At 48.2% G+C, this 22,006-nt stretch overlaps 2 protein-coding genes across 5 annotated transcripts; one reads left to right on the top strand and one right to left on the bottom strand.

The window, feature by feature from the left end:
- Positions 1–2,032: 2,032 nt before the first annotated feature.
- Ndufs6 (NADH:ubiquinone oxidoreductase subunit S6) lies at positions 2,033–7,007 on the bottom strand. 2 transcript variants are annotated; one of them, XM_057789780.1, is made up of 4 exons: positions 6,880–7,007; positions 6,332–6,385; positions 2,477–2,599; positions 2,033–2,216 (listed from the first exon to the last, which is right to left on the bottom strand). In XM_057789780.1, exons 1-4 carry the CDS (start codon positions 6,985–6,987, stop codon positions 2,151–2,153), a joined length of 351 nt encoding a protein of 116 aa, XP_057645763.1. In that variant the 5' UTR covers positions 6,988–7,007; the 3' UTR covers positions 2,033–2,150. The 2 variants fall into 2 exon arrangements, with proteins under 2 accessions (XP_057645763.1, XP_057645764.1); XM_057789781.1 differs by lacking the exon at positions 6,880–7,007 and adding an exon at positions 6,510–6,787.
- A 2,280-nt stretch (positions 7,008–9,287) lies between these two features.
- On the top strand, positions 9,288–10,499 carry Mrpl36 (mitochondrial ribosomal protein L36). Of its 3 annotated transcripts, none has more exons than XM_057789933.1 (2): positions 9,288–9,343; positions 9,659–10,499. In XM_057789933.1, the coding sequence occupies exon 2, from the start codon at positions 9,672–9,674 to the stop codon at positions 9,978–9,980; it is 309 nt and encodes a 102-aa protein (XP_057645916.1). In that variant the 5' UTR covers positions 9,288–9,343; positions 9,659–9,671; the 3' UTR covers positions 9,981–10,499. The 3 variants fall into 3 exon arrangements, with proteins under 3 accessions (XP_057645916.1, XP_057645915.1, XP_057645917.1); XM_057789932.1 differs by lacking the exon at positions 9,288–9,343 and adding an exon at positions 9,345–9,437; XM_057789934.1 differs by lacking the exon at positions 9,288–9,343 and adding an exon at positions 9,352–9,405.
- Positions 10,500–22,006: the final 11,507 nt, after the last annotated feature.

Genomic DNA, 22,006 nt, shown 5'->3' with positions numbered 1-22,006 from the left:
TTGAGTCAACAGCACACAGAAATCAAGCTGGTACTCACCGGGACTTCATCCCTACTCGATAGCGTCCATGGTGCTAAAAGGTGCTAGGCACACTGCCAGGGGAGAAAAGTAATCAAGAACCGTATCCACCTGTGACCTGTGAATCCTATGACTGGGCAGGTGATACCCCTGGTACATTAGCGGCACAGCGTTATGGGAGCAATCAACTACTTTCTGGTTGGATTTAAGGTCCACTACACTGTAAGGAACTCATGCCTGGCTCTATTAACTGGGCCAAGAACCTGAGGTTGGGTAGGTCATAGACCATAGGAGAAAACCTACTATTCTTCTGATAAACTGACATAGTATTAAATTGCTCCCAAATTCTTATCCTTATACTCATAGATTAGTACATCTCTCAACCCTCATTGAAGAAGCTACTTTTTCCAGGACTAAGTCTCACTTGGTGATTGCAGCAGGGCACGGCGAGATGCAGAAGTCTACGTGAGGTTTACCAGAAGCTGCAGCCATTCCCATCACCATGGACCACAGTATGGACACAGCGACTGACACCAGTACGCAGAGGGAACATGGTGGATTTTTCTCTTCTCTACAACTTTTAGTAATAAGTAAGATATTTTTCTGTGTAAATCTTTTTCATGGGAACGGTATTTTCATTTGACATGTATACTATTAAAATTTCTAAAGTATACAAAAGACAGTCAACACTCCCAAAACCTCATTCCCAGAATTTTCTAGCCACTATCCTAATAAAAAAATATCTGTAAATGAAAGCATACATGGCCCACGAGGATGCAAAGCTTTTTTCTGAACACTCGTTTTGTGCATATATTCTAACCAACAGGGAACTGTACTGTTTATATGCCTTTGTGTCATTGAATTAGCAAAGGAATCTAATCAGGATAGTTTTATACAATTGGCCCGTTGTCAATAGTCCTCCACAAATAGCCTTTTATGTAAGTCTTCATACTTAGCCATCATAACTCAGGATAAATTCCAAATTAAAACCTTCTGCCCATTCAGGTATATAACTCAGTGTGGTCTGATGCCAGCTGGCTGCAGACGGGATCCGTGTCTTCTCACACCACTGGCCTGTTCTCTCTGTGCCTTCACTACTTCCCTCATGCTAACCTTTCATGTCAGCCGATGTCATGCAAGACCAGAAACTGTTTTGGCCATGTGAGCTTCCAACATTTCCTCCAGCTTGCATGTGACTTTTCTGTTTTGAAGAAGTTCTGAGGTGTCACCTCAGGCTTGAGCCACCGGTCCCACACGCATGAGGACATTTTCCTCTGTCTAGTGACCCTGAATTCTGATCTGTCAGATGTGAGAACAGCTGCTGGCCACCGCTTTCAGATTCAGCGACTTGGAGTCAAACTGTTCTGAGGGAAGACATTCATTCTTTGCACACATGCTACTCTAACACCCTGCCTGTGTGTTGGCTAGGAGTTGGTATGTACTCTCAGCCCCAGATCCAGTGCCTTCTTATGGTGTCCACAGGCACTACACTCACCTGATAGACCCACACCCACTAATAAAAATATTTTAAAAATTAAAAAATACAAAAAACCTCGACCAATGGAAACACTTCTCTGGGGGCCCCCACCTCCTCCCTCAGGAGCGTCCACATCCTTGTGAACGCCTTTCCAGCCGCTGCTGTTACTGGTGCCATACTGCTTCATTAGAACCCTGGGTTAAGAATGCAGCACACGGTTCACTGGGCCTTCCAACAGGGTCTGAAGACGCTCTGCTGGGGGAAGGATGAGAGGAAGACCCTGACCTGAGGTGAGGGTACAGCTCTGCCACAGACTGAGTGAGGTCAACCAGACTTGGTCACATGGTGTGGGCGTACAAGGTGGAAGTGATTCTCTCCTCTCTCTGGTCAGCCCACATGAGAAGAGTTGAAGAAGTGCCTGGTACCCACGTGCAGCAGCCAGCACTAGAGGCGAAGCTGCTCCTGCTCTTGTTTGCTACATGAGCATTCGCTTCCAGAAGCTCACACTGTGAAAGGAACAAACACTTCACTGTCCATGATGGTAGCATCTTTTATTCATAAGAAGGGACACCGTTCACAGAGTGGTGACCTCACACCTAAACACCTCACGTGGAGACAGGTATTGCACCAGTGTCAGAGGACCAGGACAGCCACACTAATGATGGTGCTGCTTGAACTGCAGGCCACAGTAGCCACATGTCCCCGTTTTTGTTTCTTTGTCCTGAAAAGATTCAAAAGGAATTATCTCATACTTTTATATTTTACCTCAAATCCCAATTAGACAGCACACTGAGGCCAGGCTGAACTTGAAGTACAGTGTCAACCAGAAATGCCTGTGAAAACACGAGGCAGAGACAGAACCTCGGGCTGTGGCTGTTATCTGGGCTCACCCCATGCATGGTGAGGACACCCGGAGAGCCAGGTCAGGTGGATGGGAGAGAAGGTGAGCATCAAGAAACAGCAGGCTGCTTAGCTCCATACCAAATTTATGTACACTTTGGGGTGGCCCAGGGCTCCACCACCTCCATCGCAGGCTATAATCCGATGGTCCACCTCATTCACAGGCTGCTCTGCTATCAAATCGATGGCAAAGTTCTCATTCACCTGAGATGAGGAGAGGGGAGAAACACAAACAAGATCTTCATAATTTCATACAAGTTATGTATACAGCATCCATCCAAATCCATGAAGTCAATAGAACGTCAGTCAAAATGAGCACTACGGTCCTTTAAACTAAACACAGGTAGGTACATACCACGCACTCTTGCAATGGAAGATAACCCTAAACTTCAGACTTGGAACAAGGCCAATTCCCTCTTTGTCCCCGCTTGGATTCAGGAACTGCTGAGACTTGGGCTCGTTCTGTGTCACCTGCTCTGTCTCTTATCCTTTCTCCCCACAGCCATCCACACTTCTCCCAAACCCATCAGATGGTCACACGGCCTGGGTCGTGTCATGTGCATTTCCTAAGAATGTGACTTCAGGTAACAATAATGTATCATCTGTCCCCCACATGGAACACGGTGTAACAGCACCACAGGCTTATCCAGAAGACAGAAGCCCCACCCCATACCACTGTTTACCCAGGCCCAGGGCTGTATGAGGCTACGGTGGCTCTCTGCTGTGGACTATGTCCCTGGGAGTCTCCTCACCCTGTTTCTCTATGTAACTAGAGTTTTCTTGAGTTTGATTCTTAGTCACTCACTGCTGGGGTCATGTGCCCTTCTGCAGCTCCATGTCTGTCAATACCAAATGCCCCCCAACATGGTCTGTCTGTGTTCACAAGGCGAACGTCCGAAGTTTTCCACCATGCTCACTATTCATAAACAAATCAACAGTACTGGACCACTGGAGACCTGACTCAGAAAGTAGTGCAGGGGAGACACCACTGTTATAGAAACAGGATGCTGGCCCCTCTCCTCAGAGACCAGAGACCCACACTCAGAAACAGGCATGTCTGGAAAAGGCTGGATATCCTGAGGGCACATTATGAATTATAGATTACTCCTTGGTAAGTCTCTACTTTGAGGTTCAGCTCTGTAAACACTATAGAAGACACTGGAAATGGTAGCATGCTGCAGCAAAAATACATCAGGCATCTTCTCCAACAGTGATTCCAAGCTCCCCATGTACAGACATCCATGAACACAGGAAGAAAGTCCTCCGTAACACAGCCCCGTAAACAATTCTCTGTAACAGTGTCCCCCATGAGCACACTCCATTGTGATCAGTTCCTCTGACAGTTAGGCAGCTCCTTGACACCAGCACCCAGAACAGCTAGGGAAAGCTGTCTGCTCTATGCACCCTGTGTGGAAAAGCAGCGACCATACGAATGGAGCCCTGTGGCGTGAGTCCTGAGTCTGCGAGGTGACAGCAGGTCACAAAGCCCTCACTAACAAACACTCAGGAATTCATCAAGGCGGTTGTGAAGCCTGGCCGTCTCCTTGTGGGAAGGACAGCTGACACCTCCACGCTGGTGACTGACAAGTGCCTGCCCTGCTGTCATTTAATCACTACTCCAGGGCACCCTGACCTCCCAGGATTAACATCTGCTTCTTGGAACTTGGTTCAAGGCAGGAATACAAAGAGCCCGGGTCGTAAGCACTCCAACCACATGCCAAATCTGCACTGTGTTCAACCAAGCTTTGCCCACTTCAGGCCCCGGGAGAACTGTCAAGGGCTTGTCACAGTGCCTCGACCACCCAACACTGTGAAGTGTGTCCTTTACACAGGGTGAGTTAAAACTCAAGAGCCACCATTTCTTTTCTTCTCGATGGCCAGCTGGCTTAGCCAAGGTTCATTTGTCTATGATCTGGTTTCCTACAGAAAATATATTCAAACCAAGACCGAATTATCAAAGATAAAGCAGGATACTATGAAATACATCAAGATTGATGCACAACTGAAGCAGTGACCCAGGTGACCATCCCAGGCTGTGAGATGTGGGCTCCAAGGAAAGAAGGTATCAGTGTAAAATAAACTCAAAGGTTGTTCAATTATGATTCAGACAATGTATGTACACATGTGTGCGGCCTGTAAACCACAGGCATACCTGGAGTGGTGCCTACGGCAGCCTCCATCTTGTATATATAACATCTACCCTTGTCCTGGGCTGCTGAAACTTCCCGTTGCCTTGGAGAGAAGCTGCAACCATTGGCTCCAGCTGGGGGTTATGAACTTATAACCAATACCTCTGAGATCCTGACTTATAACCAGTATTTATGATAGGCTACAGCCTTCTAAACTCAGGAGAGTATGTCCCTTACAAGGTCTGTTTCTCGACCTTGACAACAGAAAATCAGCACATACCTGTGCACAGCAGACCCCATCTCCAGGTGTCCTATACTCCACCCAACTGCTTAGTTTCAAACTGCAAGTGACACCACTTTCCAAGGATGAGGGCAGAGGCAGTTAAGTAAAGCAAGGGCTCCCTGGCACTTTCTCTGCTGTCCTTGTCTGTGACCACTGGGTGGCCACCAGCCCCAGAGGTGAAGACCTGAGCTCTAGAGGGAGAAGCACACCAGCCTGGCAGCCCAGAATATGACATCAGTAACACCAAAATTCCTCAACTGTGGGCAAGGCTGCTGTTACCACATCCCAGCACAGAATTATCTGTCCTCAGTGCATGCCTGACAATCACATAACCAAGTGCTCTGCCTCCTCTTCATTCAGGGATCCCAAGGTACTCCTGCCCCAGATCACTAGACCTGACTTCTGGCCTTCCTTACAGGGCAAGGACAGGTGGCACAGATGCAGCATCCTCTCAGGATGACCACGCATCACAGACCTAGACCCTGGTCCTTTGTCATGCCAGCCAGGATTCTCCTGAGCGCTTCCTAGTCTTCGTATAGATCTGATCTGGTGTAACCGCCCAGCATCCTGATACCCACAGTCCTCAGACAAAAATCCAGATACAGCCAACCCTAGCAGCAGTCATACTGGTACGAACTAAATGACCTTTCCCTGTGTGGGGGACTGAACCTACCCAAGTTATCCTGGGAGTGCATAGCACAGTCTATTTGATGAAAACTATAAAAATATTACCTCAATAAGTCATCAGAACAGTACATTTTAAAGGTGTGTCTTCTTTTAATGTAAGGGGTCCTGTGCTGGCTAGTTTTACATCAACTTGACATGTTTGGGTCATCTGGGAAGAAAGACTCAATCGAGGAAAAACACCCCCATAGGACTGGCCTGCAGGCAGGTCTGTGGAGGCATTTTCTTGATGACTGATATGGAAGGGCACAGCTCACTGTGGGCAGTGCCGCCTCTACACTGACTGGTGGTCCTGGGTGCCCAAAGAAAACAGGCTGAGCACACCAAGCCAGTAGGCAGCATTCCTCCATGGTCTCTATCAGCTCCTGCCCTGGCTTCCCTCAGGAATGTGAGCTGAGAGTTACAGAGCGAAATGAACCCTTTCCTCCCCAAGCTGCTTTGGGTCATGGTATTTTGTCACAGCAATAGAACCACCAGGACAGGTACCAGACTGAAAACAAGATGACGCTATGGACACCTGAACTACTGTTACAGGATGCTGTGCATTCTGAGGGGGGCGGGGAGTTGACACAATTTACATTTAGGGCCCCGGGTCTCTTTGATGCTTAGGATCTGGCACACACTAAATACCAGCTCCATGAGAATCCTGGAACCAGTCAATACTTCAGATTTAAGGTTATTTGCTTAGACATGAGCCACTTCAAAGATGAGTCCAAGCACAAACGTGAAAAACACTTGTTTCTTATATAGTGTTTGAAGGTATTTATATGTGTACCGTTACTGCGCCTGTGTTTTCATTACAGCACACCCCCAGACAGGTGCAGAATTCACTTCACTTACCTCTTTCTGACGATCTACAAACCGAATCCTCCTGTAGTCTTTTTCATCATAAACCTGTAAAAGAAAAAAAAATCTATTACTTTTACAATTGAATTATGAGTGACGTCACTTAATATTGATCCCAAACACTACAGGACAATGTTCCCTGTGGCCTACAGCCATTGATGAGAAGACCTACCAAGAGGCAGCGTACTTGTACTGAAGGAATTCCCGCGGGAATGACGGCCAGGAGTGCAGACTGGACACAAGCCCCTGCCTTCAGACAGCCCATTCCAAAGGGCGACATTTCAGGAGACAATGCTCCTTTCAGCCTCCTCCCCCTTTTATCCTATTGCTAAAACGTGGACCTCAATACAAAGATACGACCCAAAGAACGAGTGAACACCGACTCCCGGCCGGAGATCACAGCTACAGTCAGAGCGGGGCTGCGGGCTGCACCCCAAGGTGAGCCCAGCAAGGGCTGCGCGCGCGCCTGGCAGAAGCACACCTTGCTAGGCGCCCCGCCACCGTCAGTCTCGGGCTCCAGGCGCGGCGGCGGCGGCCGTTACCTGGCCGGTGTGCGTGATCTTCTCCCCGCTCGACGACACTCGCACCCCGAAACCCCGCGCAGCCCTGGGGAGAGCCAGCAGCCGGCGGAAGGTCAACGCCGCCGCCATCTTCCCGGTGACCCCTGACCCCGCACGGCGTACGGAGCGCCGACGCAGGCGCACAGGCTGGCAGCCGGACTGAGCTGGCGGAACTTATTTCGCCCTATGGTGAAATGGAGTCCCTGGGCCGGCGGGTGAGCCTGCCGGTTCTGGTCCTGCGCGATAGCGACAGGGGAGGCGGAAACTGCAGATTTGCGCTTTTATGGAGATGGATAAAATGCAAAATTTTAACATTATTTATTGAGTAAAGAAATAGATGGTTCAGCAGAAGCCACAGGACATGCGCCAGCTTTCCTGGTCGTGTGTGTTGGGGCTGGAAAGAGAGCCTTCTGAGCATTTTTGCATCACGGAGCTAATAAATAAAGTTTCCAGGTAGATTGCAGGCGATTTTACCCAGCTTGGAAAACCAACCTTGAAAAGCTCCAAGTAGAGAGACCAGATGCAAAACGTCCTTTGTAATTGGCTCCCCTGTCTTATGTGAATCTGAGCCAGAACGTCATACACTGTCAGACCTTAGAGTGAGCAACTTTGCTCAGATGTGGACAGGATGGAGGGAAACCCCAGACTCAGCAGAGGTGGGTCACTAATTCCAAGAAAGTGTCAGAAATTAGTATGAGCTTGGGATTCCTCAGCCAGGGTTAGAGACTGATGACCTGGCTCTTTCTGTGCTTAGTGAGTCTAAAACAAGTGAAGATGACCAGAAAGAGCAGTAAGACACAGGACACACACACAAGCCTTACAAAGCTGAAAGTTGCCCCCAACAAATTGGACCTGAATTAGGCTAGCCTTAAGCTATGTAACCCAGGCTAGCCTAGTGCTCACCACCTTCCTGCCTTAGACTTCAGACTGCTGGTATTTCAGGCTTACGTCACCGCGCCCCATTCTGCAGATTCGTCTTTCTCCCTCTTTTTAAAGGATTTATTTCTTTTTATTGTACGTGTCTGAGTGTGTGCATCTATGTCTGGCCATATGTGTGGGTGCCTGGTACCAGAAAGAAGGCCCAGGATCTCCTGGAAGTGGAGTTACAGATGGTTTGAGTCGCTGTGTGGGTTCTGGGAACAGAATGATGGTCTTCTACCAGAGCAAACAAACGATCTTAAACCGCTAAGCCATGGGTTCTCAACCTGTAGGTGCACCCCTTTGCGGTCAAGCAATTTTTACAACGGGGTTGTATATCATATATCCTGCCTATCAGATATTTGCATTACAATTCATAACTGTAGCAAAATTATAGTTATGATGTAGCAACGAAAATAAAATAATCGTGGTTTGGGGGGGTCGTCACAACATAAGGAACTATATTAAAGAATTGCAGCGTTAGGAAGGCTGAGAAGCAGTGCACTAAGCCATCTCCCCAGACCCGATTTGTCTCTTTTTAAAATGTCCTATTCTGTGTGTTCATACACACATGGGTTCACACACGCGCGTGTCCCACAGAACACATGTGAACGAAGTCAGTCTCTTCTTCCACATGGGTTCTGGGGATTGACCTTAGGCTTTCGAGTTCTAGGGCAAGCAGTTTTGACTCCCAAGCCATCTCTGTGACCCACATTATTTTTAAATCACAGAACTCTGGGGTCAAGGCATTCCTATGACCAGGTACGGAGATGGGCTGAGCGAACTTTGTGTGATCTGTGAGACTAGGAGCCAGAGGGGTGGCCTTGATGGTAACCCACATAAAAATACGATGGGTGGGTTTATGAACGACCTGAAATCCGGGATAGAAGAGAGTTACCTGGAAGCCAGTGGCTGTGCGGGAATAACGGTCAAACTCTTTCTGCGCTTGAAGCTTTTTCATAGTTTGGGGGCATGGAGGACTTTACTTACTAGCTAGAGGAGTGTCTGCTCCTGCTCTCCTGGCCTTTTCCCATGTGTGCCTGGATGTCACTTAATGGAAACGTGTAACCTGTACATTTTGTCAAATATATATATATATATGTGTGTGTGTTTGAAAATTATACATTTATAGATATACACTTATGTATATTTATAATAAATATGTAAGTATATTTATGTTATAAATATAAATGATAATATATAAGAAATGTATTTATATATTATACATATATATATATTTTTTTTTTTTTCGCAGCTGGCAGTTTCCTTTTCAGTCCAAGTCTGCATTTTGCCCTTAGTTTTTGTCTTCTCGTGGGCACCAGTCTTCCCAATCCACAGCGGTTCCAGCAACCCCAGGGGAGTGCTAGCCTACAGGACCCTGGATCAGGACCAGAGAAGAGAGTTAGGGCTGTAACTCCGGAAGCCTGCGTCTGGGTCTTCCGTTCCAACGGGCGTGTGATCCCACGTGACTCCACGCCATCCTCTTGACCGTGGCGTCCCGCCCTACTGCGCAGACGCGGAAGCTTTGGTAAGCGGGCGCCCGAGACTGTGTAGGCAGGAGATCGTGGCGGGTGGCACCCGTTCCCAGGAGTGGGTCTGCGTTCCGTGGGCGGCAGGCAGAGGCGAGTGGCAGAGCTGATAGTTGGGAGTGCGAGCGGGGGGGGGGGCCCTGGTGGCTTCCCGGGAGCGCGCTGGAGGGGCACATGGGAACGCGGAGCCAAGCGTGCAAGCTTGGCAAGTTTGCTCTGTCTGACCTCTGACTCCAAGTAACCCCGCAAAGGGAGGGCATAGGGATGGATACGCAGAAGTTCAGCCGCCGGTGACCGCGCTTCTGTCCCCACAGGTCTGGCTTCAGCATGGCTGCCCTGCTTGTGAGAAGCGCGGTGGCTTCGCTCATGGATCCGCTCCTGCACCTGAGTCGCCTCGCGGTGAAGCCCCGGGCCTTCTCCTCATTCCTGCTGGGGACCCTCCCAAGCGCCAGACCCTGCGCAGAGGTGCGCTCGCTTCTCTGGGGCTGCCCCCTGCCGCACCTGCAGCCCTCGCTGGGCTTCAAGACCAAGGGTGTCCTCAAGAAGCGATGCCGGGACTGCTACATGGTGAAGAGGCGTGGGCGCTGGTTCGTCCTCTGCAAGACCAACCCCAGGCATAAGCAGAGGCAAATGTGAGGGCAGATGTCCATAGGAAGTTCGTTTCACCGTATCAAAGAAAAATAAATGTAAGCGTTCTGTAATCGAAGATCTGTGGGCCTTAGAGTTTTTTCGAACTCACCCGGTTAACCTCAGTCATAGCCCAGTTCCTTCAAATCTAGCCAGACCAGAGCTGCAGATGGGAAAGGATTGTTACTGTTCCTGGAACTGTGTTGAGCTGGAGGACAAAAGAAATAGGAATACTAAGCTGACTTTATCTCTTAAGACAAGGTCTGGCTCCACAAGCCCTGGCTGACCTGTAACTTGCAGAGAACCTTCTGCCTCTGTCTCCCTGGTGTTCGTCATCAAAAGCGGCAGAATGCAAGTGCTTCTAAGCAACCAACTGGGCCGGGAGATTGCTGTGGGGAGCACAGCAATCCCAGCTTAAAAATAAATGGTGTTGTTGGGTAACAACTATCCCAACCTTTACTCAAGGAAAACCTTGTTTACATAGAGATGTCTTTCAAATACCAATTAAAAATGTTTGTCGTGACTGCCCTGAAACTCTGGAGTGGTAGTGTTCTTTATACCAGCAAATTCATGCTTTCAAGAAGAGGTTTGTGCATTTTTAGCTCAATGAAAGTGACAAAACACACTGGCTTCTGAAGGGAGCATTAGGACACCAGTGGTTTTTTTCAAAACTTGCATTCATTAGTATTAAAAAGTGGGGCTGGGCTTGTCCTCCTTTTGGAGTAGATCTTTGGCCCTGTGCCCTTTTGTGGTTTAAAAACTCTTTAGTCCAGTGAATTTCAGGTTCACCTTGTGTAGACTACTAACATGCCAGACCACAGCATGCTTTGTGGCCCTGTGAGTCTGACGTACAGTGCTGTGGACCCTCCGTCACCTATAGGGAGTGATACCTGGTTGCTACTTGTAGTGATATTTGTCTTAATAAAGCTTGCCTGAAGGTCAGAGTGCAGAGCTAAGTCACTAGAAGCCAGGGAGTGGTGGTGTGCACCTTTAATCCCAGGACTCGGGAGATAGAGGCAGAGGGATCTCTTAGTTCAAGTCCACCCTGGACTATATGAGACTGAATCTGTCTAAAAGAGAACCAGTGCTCAAACAAAGGTGATCCCAGCACTTGGGATCACACACCTTAATCCAGCACTAACTGGGAAGGTGGAAATAAGAGTGATATGGCTGGACTGAGAGAGGGATGTAAAGGTGGAGGAGTCAGGAGCTCAGTGCAGTCTGGAGATGTCTGAAGCAGTCAGTCAGAGGATGCAGTCTCAGAACAGGATCGCCCTTTCGGTCTGAGGATTCCGTAGAGGTAAAAGGTCTCTCTAGTGACTGACTGCCCTGCTCTGATCTCTCGGCTTTTACCCCTTAATATCTGACTCTGGGTTTTTGTTAAGAACAATTAGTATTCGTGCTGTAGCTACTGGTACCCTGGATTATTTTCCTGGAGTGTCATGAAATCAGAGATGTTTTCAGTGGGTGGTTACAGGAGATGGCCATTGCCTTTTCCTGGGGCCTTACAATACTTGGTGAGCAGGTAGGTATAGGCAGGGACCCTCCAGACAAGGGCTTTGAAGAGGGATCCTGGCAATAATGTATTTTTAAGGGAGTCAGGAAAACCATGTGCTGTGATCTGTTGCATTTTGAAGGGTATGTGTGAGCGTACTTGTGAACATGAAGCCTGGAGGAGAGTCTGGGGACACAAGAGGAATAGCAGATAGTCGTGAGTAAAACCAGCAGCTTAGCAGAAGGACCTAGCTCAACGTGAGTAAAACCAGCAGCTTAGCAGAAGGACCTAGCTCAACGTGAGTAAAACCAGCAGCTTAGCAGAAGGACCTAGCTCAACGTGAGTAAAACCAGCAGCTTAGCAGAAGGACCTAGCTCAACGTGAGTAAAACCAGCAGCTTAGGAGAAGGACCTAGCTCAAAGGACAGCATGAAGCAACTTCTCAGGTTCGTTATCCACACAAGGTTCCGTGTTGCTGGTTTACAAGCCCGAACTCTGCAGAAAATCTCTTATGGGCCCAGGCACAGGAAGCAAGGTGCAGAAACCCACTTACACACCCGGCCAACAGAGGACCATGGGCCAGGGTGACTGCTCAGGCCTGGCTCTAAACTCTCTTTTCTCATTGTGGTCACTTCTGTGAGTCCACCTTAGTTCCGGTTCTTGGACTTAGAAGGCAACAGTAGGTCGTGGCACAACTAAGATGTGAAGCCCAATTCCATCACTTAGCTGTGCCTCAGTTTCCGTCTATAAGATGGGAAATTTTAAGTTTCAAAGCTATACTGAGTCAGAAGAATGTGGCTTGCAACAGATACTTGGTGCGTGCCTGTCACTGTGTTAGTGATATAGGACACTTTATTTCATCCTTTTATTTCCAGAATTCTCCAGTTGAAGTTATTTTCAGGAGACAGAAGTAAACTTTTGAATGGCCTGAATCATTCACCCTAACTTCTGACGACAGGCATAGCCTAGGTGGGTTAGGATTTCTCTTTATGTGAAGACACTCATGGCCATATTGAAGAAGTGGGAATGCCTGGCTCACCTCTTGGGCATTTCTCATGGTTCTCAGCTTTGAGTTTTTGGGAATGGCTTTGTAAGGCAGATTGTCTGATCTTCAAGGCACTAACTGTGGTCCTTTCTTCTGGAGATAGTACTGCATACTGGGGCAGTGACTCTCAGAGGCTGTTTACAGGGCAGAAAATTCAAGCTGCCCCACCAAATTCCAGGGTGAGTGGGGAATAGGGACCAGGCATAGCTGGTCCTGGCTACGTGAATTCCAGTGTCAGTTCTGCCGCCTCAGCTCTGTCAGACCTGAGGGACCCCCAGTTCCTGTCTTCTGCTTGATTGGTTGTGCGGATAGATAGAGTCGGTGGGTCATTCCCTGGCCACTAGGACCAAATAGCACTGACCTGAACAGAAATACAGGTGACCACTCAAGCCTTTGCTCCCTGTGGGCGGGCATAAGCGCGCTATAAAAGTCTGATGGGAACACACCTCCCCTCCTTTCATTGGTTGGTTAATTTTTTATTTTTTGTCATGATGAAAAATTTAAGTCTTAAAATACTTTATTTTTTCTAAATTTAAAAATTTAAAGCCTTAATTTACTCAGCTGGTTTTCTCAGAAAAGCATTGAATTCTTCGGGTAAAATGTGGTAGAAACATTAGTTCCCTTAGTTCCTTTCCCTGGAACACCTTAACAGTGTTCTGACTAGACCTTATAGGTGCTAATGTCCAAATGAAAACCTGCAAACCAAGACACTGTCTCTAATCTTCTGTCTTCCCTGGGTACTGTGTAGCAGCATTTCAATTGTATGTTAATAAATAAAGACCGCCTGAAGATCTGAGAGTAAAACAGTCCCACTGGTCAGCCTTGCAGACCAGGTTATGGTAGCACACACCCTTAATCCCAGTAGCCACAACGACATGCACCTTTAATCTTAGTAGCCACAATAGTTGCCACAGAAATCGGGTGGTGCATACCTTTAATCCCAGTGGTGCACACCTTTAATCCCTGCTCTAGAGAGGAATATATAACAAAAGGAAACAGCTCTCAACACACAGCCTCATTCTGAGATTCCAGGAGGCAAGGTCGCCCCTTCAGAGGGAGGTAGAAGAAAGAGCCAGTGACTGTTTTGCTTTTTGGATCTTCGGGTTGAACCCCAATTTCTGACCCTGAGTTTTTATTAATCGTGCTTCAGTGCTGGACACTGATCAGAATGGCCCTCCCTCTGGGATCTTCAGCCAGGTGAGTATCACTGACTGATACCTCCTGTGCCCTCCAGTCAGATCTCAGGTTTCACGAGCACAGCTCCCAACTGGCCCATCAGCATGTTTGCCCCTCTGACATATCAGCAGGATACTAGTGCCCTTGGGAGTTCACCATAGCCTACAAACCACATAGCCCGAGAAAACTATGAATGAGACCTCATACAAAATGGCAAACTTATAACATTACAAGATAAACTTTTTATGGCTTACTTTCACTGTTTCAAATGCGCACTTCTCAATGTTAAACAATACTCGTGTATGTTGTTCTTGGCAACCCATGGCTATGGCTTGTATATTTCTTATGTAGGCAGAGAGGGCCAGAGCTTAGAAACCTCTTTATACAGTGACAGAGAAAGGCTTTTTAAGACTGGCTGTGGTGTGGAAGACCCTGAATGAGCTTTGCTGATGATCTATCACCCACCATGGTAGCTATTATTTTAAGGACCCTCTCTGGATGGTCTGAATATTGTATTACATAAAAACAGAATGAATGATTTTGAAAATTATGGGCTGCAGGACCCCAGCCCACAGACCCCAAGAGGAAGAGACAGCACTAGCTGTGTGAACGAAGCATACCTAGGTGAGGAGAAGCCAGGAACCACAGCAGGACGGGACAGTATCAGGGTAGAGAGGTGTTTAATGCTACACACACCACCAAGAAGCTGAACACCTGCCAGGAATGATGGTGGCAGAGCTAAAGAGTAGAGTAGAAGACAAGGAAGGGCTTCAGTGTGGGTGAGAATGAACACTCAGGCTGGAGTGGTTTCTGGACTCTTCTGTGTGCACCAACCACCAGGCCCCCTGTGTGTCTCCTGTCAGCTGTGGGCTGGGCTGTGCCTGCCGGGTGAGTGAGCAAGTCCCTAGGCTAGGGAGAGATGGTCTGCTCCTCTTCTCAAGACTGTCTTAGGAGTACTCCCCCGCCCCAACACACACACTACACACTAGTACCACACCACATACCTCAAACCACACACTACACATTACACAGAGATGTCAAGGCCGTGTTCCTGATGGCACTCTCCTCTTCTAAGTGTGACTTGAACCCAAGCCCCTTCCACCTGCAGCTAGGACAAGCCTCACCTAGACTCCTGGCCCCCACACATGCCTAGGTATTGAGATCAAGACTCCCTAGGGTACAAGACAAGTTCGCTGTGCTTAAGGTAGAAACCCTCTCTTTGGAACACAACATAAGCTACATGGATTCAGGCGGGGAAGAGCCTGTGCATGCAAAGCCCTAAAAATAGACGATCCCATCATCCTGTGGCTGCTCCTTCTTGGACAGGCTCCAGCGTGGCTTGTATTTTCCCCTTTAAAGAGTTTCCAGCCACCGTGGGTTGTTTGTGTGACTGTGTGAGACTTAACCCAGACTTCCCAATCTTTACTCTCTCTTTTTTTAATAAACCAGCATAAAGTAGAATTTATTTACATAATGCAATGATCCGTGAAGGTTACCATAACACCGAGGGACTGTATTAGCCGCTTGAATGGAATTCATTAGAAATTAACTACCACTTAAATTAATTTTCCCACAGTCACAAGGCTGTAATGGCAGGAGAAGGAGCCGTCCATCAGCGGGTGCTGACAGGGGACCTGTCACCACCATTATTTATAGGTGAGTGTGTCAGCCATGGAGCAGGCACCAAACACAAGCCTCTGGACTCGGGCCGCTTTAAAGGGCCCCCACATCCCCTTCCTGATAAGGGACCCAGCCTTACCAATCCTCACCCTCCCTCCCTCACACTAGCAGCCGGGGATAGGCAGCAATTGGTCATGTGGACACAGCCCACAGGGACAAGTCTGCTCAGGAACACTACTGTAATGCACACATGCTTACAGGCAGTACTGGTGACTGCCCTTTTGGCTTGTAAAAGGCCACTCAGGACCATGGAGTCCAGAGCCCAGTGTCAGATCAACGACCTACAATGGCTTCTCAGACTTCTCTGGGAAAAAAATGCAGACCTCAAAGGAAGAGTTTGTAGGTAGTCTACCAGGTCTTGTTTAGAAGAACACAGCCCATGTGTGCACACGTGTGCATTAGGCCATTGTGGTGTGGGATGGTATGTTCGCAAAAGCAAAAGGTGTTCATGTCTGGTGTGTGTGTGTAGTGTACATGTATGAGGACACATGCACATACATGTCTGCTCATGCAGTGAGTTTTGGGGGACATGTGCAAACAGTATACATACATTGTATATCTATATGAGTTGCAGTGCATACTGTGGGCATGCATTGTCAGTGTGAGCTCACCTGTAAATTGTGCAGGTGTATCTAGGTGTTGCGGGAGGTCCTTCTGCTCCTCCAGCCAATATCCGCTGAGATACCAGCCCATTGGTGGTGTATGGTGGGTGTTCATGTGTATGTTTGTATGCTTGCGTGAGTGTGCAGATGTGTTGTATGTCTATACATGCAAGCACATTGGCAGATACCCCAAACGGAACACAGAAGAGGCCTTGGCTCCTCCTGATCAATATCTGGACCGCAATTCACTTTTGAAAAGTAGGCATAATAGAAGGGAGTTCCTTAGGGCCAAGTTGATACTCATGAAATCATAGGCTCAGTAGTCCCTGTTAAAAATGCTGCAAGTTCCCTGGCGGGCCCGCAGAGCAGCTAGTCCCAGGCAGAAACAGCTGCTGGACCCCGGAGCAGTGGCTGGTTTGGGCCTTGTGGGATTGGCTGCCTTTGGCCCCCTCTACCGCCTGTCCACCCATGGCTCTGGACCCTTCTGCTGGTTCCGATTAACCTGCGGGACGTGCTCCCCCTAACGCGGAACAGCGGTGCTGTTTCCTTATCCTGTAGCTCCGTCAACTAGAAAACACATACCCCGAGGCCGCTGGAATAATGCTGGTGTCAAGTACTAAGAAACATATTTGTTTTGAGTCCTCTAAGGACAAATGATAGACATGTAAAAATGTTTTTCTGCCTTTCTTGTGGGGGAATACTTAGTTTAGAATTAACTTCTGTCAGGGAAAACACGATTTCCCGCACCCACTCTCCATGACTTCTCACCGTTTCTATTTTACAGAGAAAAATACCACAGTGTGTTTGACACGTATGATTACAAGTTTACAGAATCTGCTTACGTTTTTGTTGTTATTATGACTTCTCTTTAGGAAAAGCTACTCATTAGAACCAAACGGAAGCCTTCTTGTACAAGAAACAAATAAACACAGGAAATTGGTTATTCCCCACTGAGCCAGTCTAATTCCTGGGGAAGAGAGCTCCCCCAGGGCTCAGAGGACCAGGTTGGGGACATGTTACCCTCCTTGTGGAACACACATGCACATGCAGTACAGATGGGCATGCATATGCTCACACAAGCCCTTCACTCTGGGGACAAAGGGTTTGCTTGGGACAGGAGCAGTGGACAGATGCTGGTCTGTAACACAGCTAGCGCTGACCTTGTGACATGGAATCACTTAGCTTGTGGTCCAGTAGGCAGCTGCTTCTTTCTGCCTTGTTTTCCAGCCCACCCATCTTCTCACCATATCTTTTCCAGAGTCTCCAGCGAGTCGGGGACACTGGCTGCTTGATTTCCTGGCTACAAGACCATCGCCTCAGGTGTACTGTGCATAACTGCCCTCTCTTGGGAGAGGAGGGCAACAAGCAGAGGACTTTTATACAGGAAGCCCATTCTTCCATTCTCCACAGTTTAGACCAGGAACAGGGAATCCAGATGGTACTACTCCCAGCCTAACTCCCAGAGAAGCCTCCTTTGGCTTCCCGTAGAGTCACTGTTATGGTCATTGTCACCATCTCTTGTGTGTGAGGTCCGCCATACTGAGCACTCCAGCCTGGAAGCTTCAACAGCCAGCATCCACTTTCCCATTGCCGTGAGGCTGGATATCTGTGACTCGAGTGTTGGCCGTCTTGAGTACTCGTGCTCTCTCTTTCTGCGTACATGTACTCTTGTGGTGCTGCCTACGTCTAAAACACACTGGTTAGTTATATCAGGATCCACTCTTAGGGCTTCTGTTCACCTAGCATCTCCCTAAAGCCTCTCCCTCCCAGTGCAGTCTCCGAGTGTAACTTAGATTGAAATGAATCGTCATGATTAACATATGAAAGCTGGCTGGAGAGAGACAAGAATCCCTTAACCTAACTGCACATCTTCAACAAAGGGAGAAAAAGTACACATTGGATGACTTTGGGAGAGGTGAATCCTATACAAACGAACCACAAACGTCACACAGTCCCTTTTCTTCCATGTTCCCTCTTGGTGCCAGGCCACAGGCCAGGATTACCACACCTCCAATCTCTTCTGTGTCTCTCCTGTAATAAACAGTCTCTTGTTCTGTAACTATCAGTGTGACCACATATAATTCATTTCAAAGAGGCACAAGAACCTGCAGACTCCAACATCCAGGAGATAATGATAAGCACAGGATGCTTTTGAACTCTCTTCTCCCCATCAAGGCTACGACTATTCCCTCTTCTTCACACACTTGGAGATGGGGGATGGCTTTCCACCAGTGCATTAATCATGGCTTAGGGGAACAAGACTCACGATTCTCTTTCCTTTCCTCTCCCTGCCTCTCACCATCCTGTACCTAGAACTTCTGAGATACGCACGCATTGGTAGCAGCTGCTAATCTCAGAGTTAAAATTGGGAGACAGCTGCTAGGTGACTGTGGATATTTAGCCCGTGAGATGCACATATTGCATGGGACATCATGTCGTCACGGTGGGCCACGTTATGGTGGAGCTGCCCAAACCACGGGCCGACTTTGCCACCACTTTGCTTAATGATGTCATCAAGATGGAGGTGATCATGGGACATCACCAAGATGGTGGTGATCACATGATTAACCAAAATGGCAGTGCCCATACAAACTGCCTAAGCTCTCCAATACTGCCAAGTCCCCAAGGGATCACACATAACCACACTGCTTTACACTTTTGTTTTCTTTCAAATGTTTTATTTTGTTTGGTTGTTATATCTATACACTGACTCACTATGTAGCTTTGTCTGGCCTAGTACTTGCTATGTAGCACAGGCTAGCCTGGAACTTAAAACAGTCTGTGACACCACCATGCCTTTGAGGGTTTTTTTTTTTTATTTAACTTTTATTTTATGTGCATTGGTGTGAAGGTGTCAGATCCCCTGCTACTGGATCTTCAGACAGTTGTGAGCTACCATGTGGGTACTGGGAATTGAACCCTGGTCCTCTGAAAGAGCAGTCAGTGCTCTAAACCACTGAGCCATCTCTCCAGCGCCCCCTTTGAGGGTTTTGAGGCTGACTTTCTCATGCTGCTTCTTTCTACACAAACCTGTGCAGATGGGTGCTGTTTTATCATCAGGATTCCCTACCACATTTCCTAACCTTGTGCTGACTGATTCAGGGAGGAGTCTGGGATGCAGGTGGTTCATATGTTGAGGAAAATTAAATGGAAATGTCATGGTTCATGGCAATAGCTTGGTCAGCTCAGCCAGGCATGATCTGGCTCCTGCCCTTTTGCCCTTTGGTCCTGAAGGTCAATGGGAACCCCCATTCTTTTCTGCGGAGAATCAACCACTGCATGACACGGACCTACATCCCTCCATACTTGGCAACCGTGTGGTCTCCCACCCTGCTGCAGCTCCCTTCTGACCAGTGCTTTGGGCAGAACGAGATAGAAAGTCAACAGGCTCTGTTCACAGAGCATTGTCCCGGCAGCAGCCACTCCAGTCCCACAGACCAGTGTTCCTCGGGACTCGCTGTCCATCCCCCACCTCTTGCCCCAGCTTCTGGTCTCATTATTGACCCTAGAGCTCCAACCCTTCAGCACGAAGGAAACAATAACCCCTGTCGTACAAACTCACACATCCCTGGCTGCCCTATTCCTACTAGGAGCTATTGGCTTTAGAACAGAACTGAGGCTATGGCTGTAAACTCTACATGGAACTCTTCACTCACCTTGACCCCCCAACATAGTCACCTTCACCCCATGTCTGAATCCTACCTTGTGCCAGTGTTCTGTCCTGAGGTTGGCCATGCCTGGGCACTTTCAGCTAGTATCCTATGCCCATCCCTGTCCCATGCTCCTAGAGATCTCTGGGTAGCTAGGCCCTATGGTCCCTGGATGCACCCCAGCTGAGCCCTTAGCCCAGTTCAGAGAGCCTTCTCTGCGAACATTGCAGCCCTGTTGCAGCAGGTTCACGCCATCCTGGGAATTCACCTCCTTTACCCCACCTCCCTTTGACAGCTCCAAGGGTGGAGATGTTCCCACATTTCCCACAACCCTGCCACAGGTCCTTTCCAGGAGGCTACCTGGACACTGATATGGACTGTCCCCTGCTCCTGGAATTTGGGTTGGAGCTGGGAATGCAGATGAGAATGGTGGTTTTATAAAATTTCATTTCCACTGGCTTTGCTACTTTTTAATGAAGGGATTTTTCTTCTCTTTCTTGCTCCCAACCGAAATAACAAGTTAGCCAAACTTAGTTACCTGTGTTTCTGCTTCAGAGGAAAAGCCATCTGATTTCCAGACTTAGCATTAACACAGTGAGTCCTGTGCCCAGAACATGAAGCCCATTGTGAAAAAGACTCTCTCCTATTTGTTGCAAGTCCAGTGTTTTTTGTTTTTAAGTAATACCTCCCGGAGTCAGCATTGCATGCTCTTAGGAAGCTAGAGACTTAACTGGCTTAATTGAGAATTAGTCTCATTCTCAATAAAAAGTTATTACATTTTTAAAAATGGTTGCACTGTTCCTTATAGCATGGCTGTGGAAGGAAGGAAGAGGTGACTGGACAGGGGCAACTAAGCCTCACTTGTGTGAAGCCCTGGATCAGGGACAGACACTGAATCATAGGTATTGATCGGGGCTGGGATGCCTCACTTTTTTATCTAATTATCAGGACACTTCATAAGTGAAGTCAACACAGAAGAGCAGAGGCCGCATGTCTGATTTCTGAGCCCTCTTGACTGTGGCAACAGCCTGGGACTATTATCTGGACGTGCCATTCGGCATGGGCTGTAGAGAGTATCAGCATCTGATCCTATCTGATGCATCACTGGAAATGCAGGCTTGAGGCAGGTGTAGCCCACAATAGAAGCAGCACAGGTTGTTAAGACAGCACATTCCCACACCTGCCATGCCAGAGAATGGCCACCTGACAGCATCTGCTCACAGGAGAAAATAGGAACATATCTTGGATTTGGTGGGAGTCCCCAGAGCGCTAGAAAAGGTGCATAGAGGTCCAGAGGAAGCAGCAGAGGCAGTCTTGAGTCTGAAATCTATAGTCAGATCAGAGGCTGGAGCAGGTCCAGTATGGCCGTAAAGCTTCAGCCTGACTAGGTGACGCCCACCCTCACAAGGACGGGCTATCTTCTTCACACAGAATCTGCCAATTCCAATATTAATCTCATCTAAGAATCCTTCACAACAACAGCCAGACTGGCGTTTATTTCAACAGCAGGGCTCTCCGGTCTTGCCAAGTGTGTCCTATAGAATTTACCATCTGATAGAAAAGATACATGACCCACATCTGGAGTTCCAGCTGTCACTTTGCCTCTGTGGAGAAACAAGGGTGAGGGAAAGACGGGCAGGCAAAGAGCAATGACTTTACCGCTTTCATTGTTAACCCACGCATGGTAACACTTTAAATGTATCTGTGGGTCAGCTGTCACATGTTTAAATGACTATGCCCGTTGAACCTGCAGAATGCACCTATCCTTACCAAAGTCTCTGTTTTCAGTCAGCCTGCAGAAGCTCATCTCTGGCTCTTCCCACAGTCTGTGGACATTTGTGTTAACCCAGTGGAGTTGGGTGAGCTGACATCAGAAGGGAAAGAGCAGGCAACATCAGCTATCCAACACTGGCCCTGGGAACCACCTCCCGTGTGAGCCTCCCACCCTCCCCACAGTCTCTCTGCCTCTCTCTTCAGACCCAGCACCGTCCAGGTTATCTACCCAGGAATGACTAGCTTCATAGCTATCCAGTTTTGTTTCAGAAGACACGTGCTCACTGGCAGCAAAGGGAACGTTAGACTGAAAAGAGCAATGGACTTGTCGATTTCGTTGCACAGGCAAGTGCAGAGCACATTCTTCTCTCAAGCAAGAACAAACTGAAAACAGTGGAAGTGTCCATTTGGTGTTCCCAGACTGCCCTCTATGGACACGCAGCTGACCCATTTCCACCTCTTTCCTTCCAACCAACCTGGAGGCTGCCCATGAACACATGGACACAAGTGCTTCTTCCTATACTACCAGTGCAGCTGTGAAGGGCCAGGCTCATCACTTTTAGCCCCTGGTTCCATGGTCGGCTGTGAATAGAACTCTCACATGAGGTACATTCC

This window comes from Chionomys nivalis, chromosome 15 (genome assembly GCF_950005125.1).
Source record: "Chionomys nivalis chromosome 15, mChiNiv1.1, whole genome shotgun sequence".
NCBI lineage: Eukaryota > Metazoa > Chordata > Mammalia > Rodentia > Cricetidae > Chionomys > Chionomys nivalis.
Note: the sequence above shows the minus strand (reverse complement) of the source record. Positions and strands in the feature narration are given on the sequence as shown.

What these genes read in the sequence shown, in the direction of transcription:
- Ndufs6 (XM_057789780.1), bottom strand. Translation starts at nt 6,987, where the DNA reads ATGGCGGCGGCGTTGACCTTCCGCCGGCTGCTGGCTCTCCCCAGGGCT. An exon ending in TTGTAGATCGTCAGAAAGAG is followed by an intron (nt 2,600 to 6,331) that starts GTAAGTGAAGTG and finishes TCCTCATCTCAG; the next exon opens with GTGAATGAGAACTTTGCCAT. An exon ending in CCAAAGTGTACATAAATTTG is followed by an intron (nt 2,217 to 2,476) that starts GTATGGAGCTAA and finishes GAATCTTTTCAG; the next exon opens with GACAAAGAAACAAAAACGGG.
- Mrpl36 (XM_057789933.1), top strand. Translation starts at nt 9,672, where the DNA reads ATGGCTGCCCTGCTTGTGAGAAGCGCGGTGGCTTCGCTCATGGATCCG.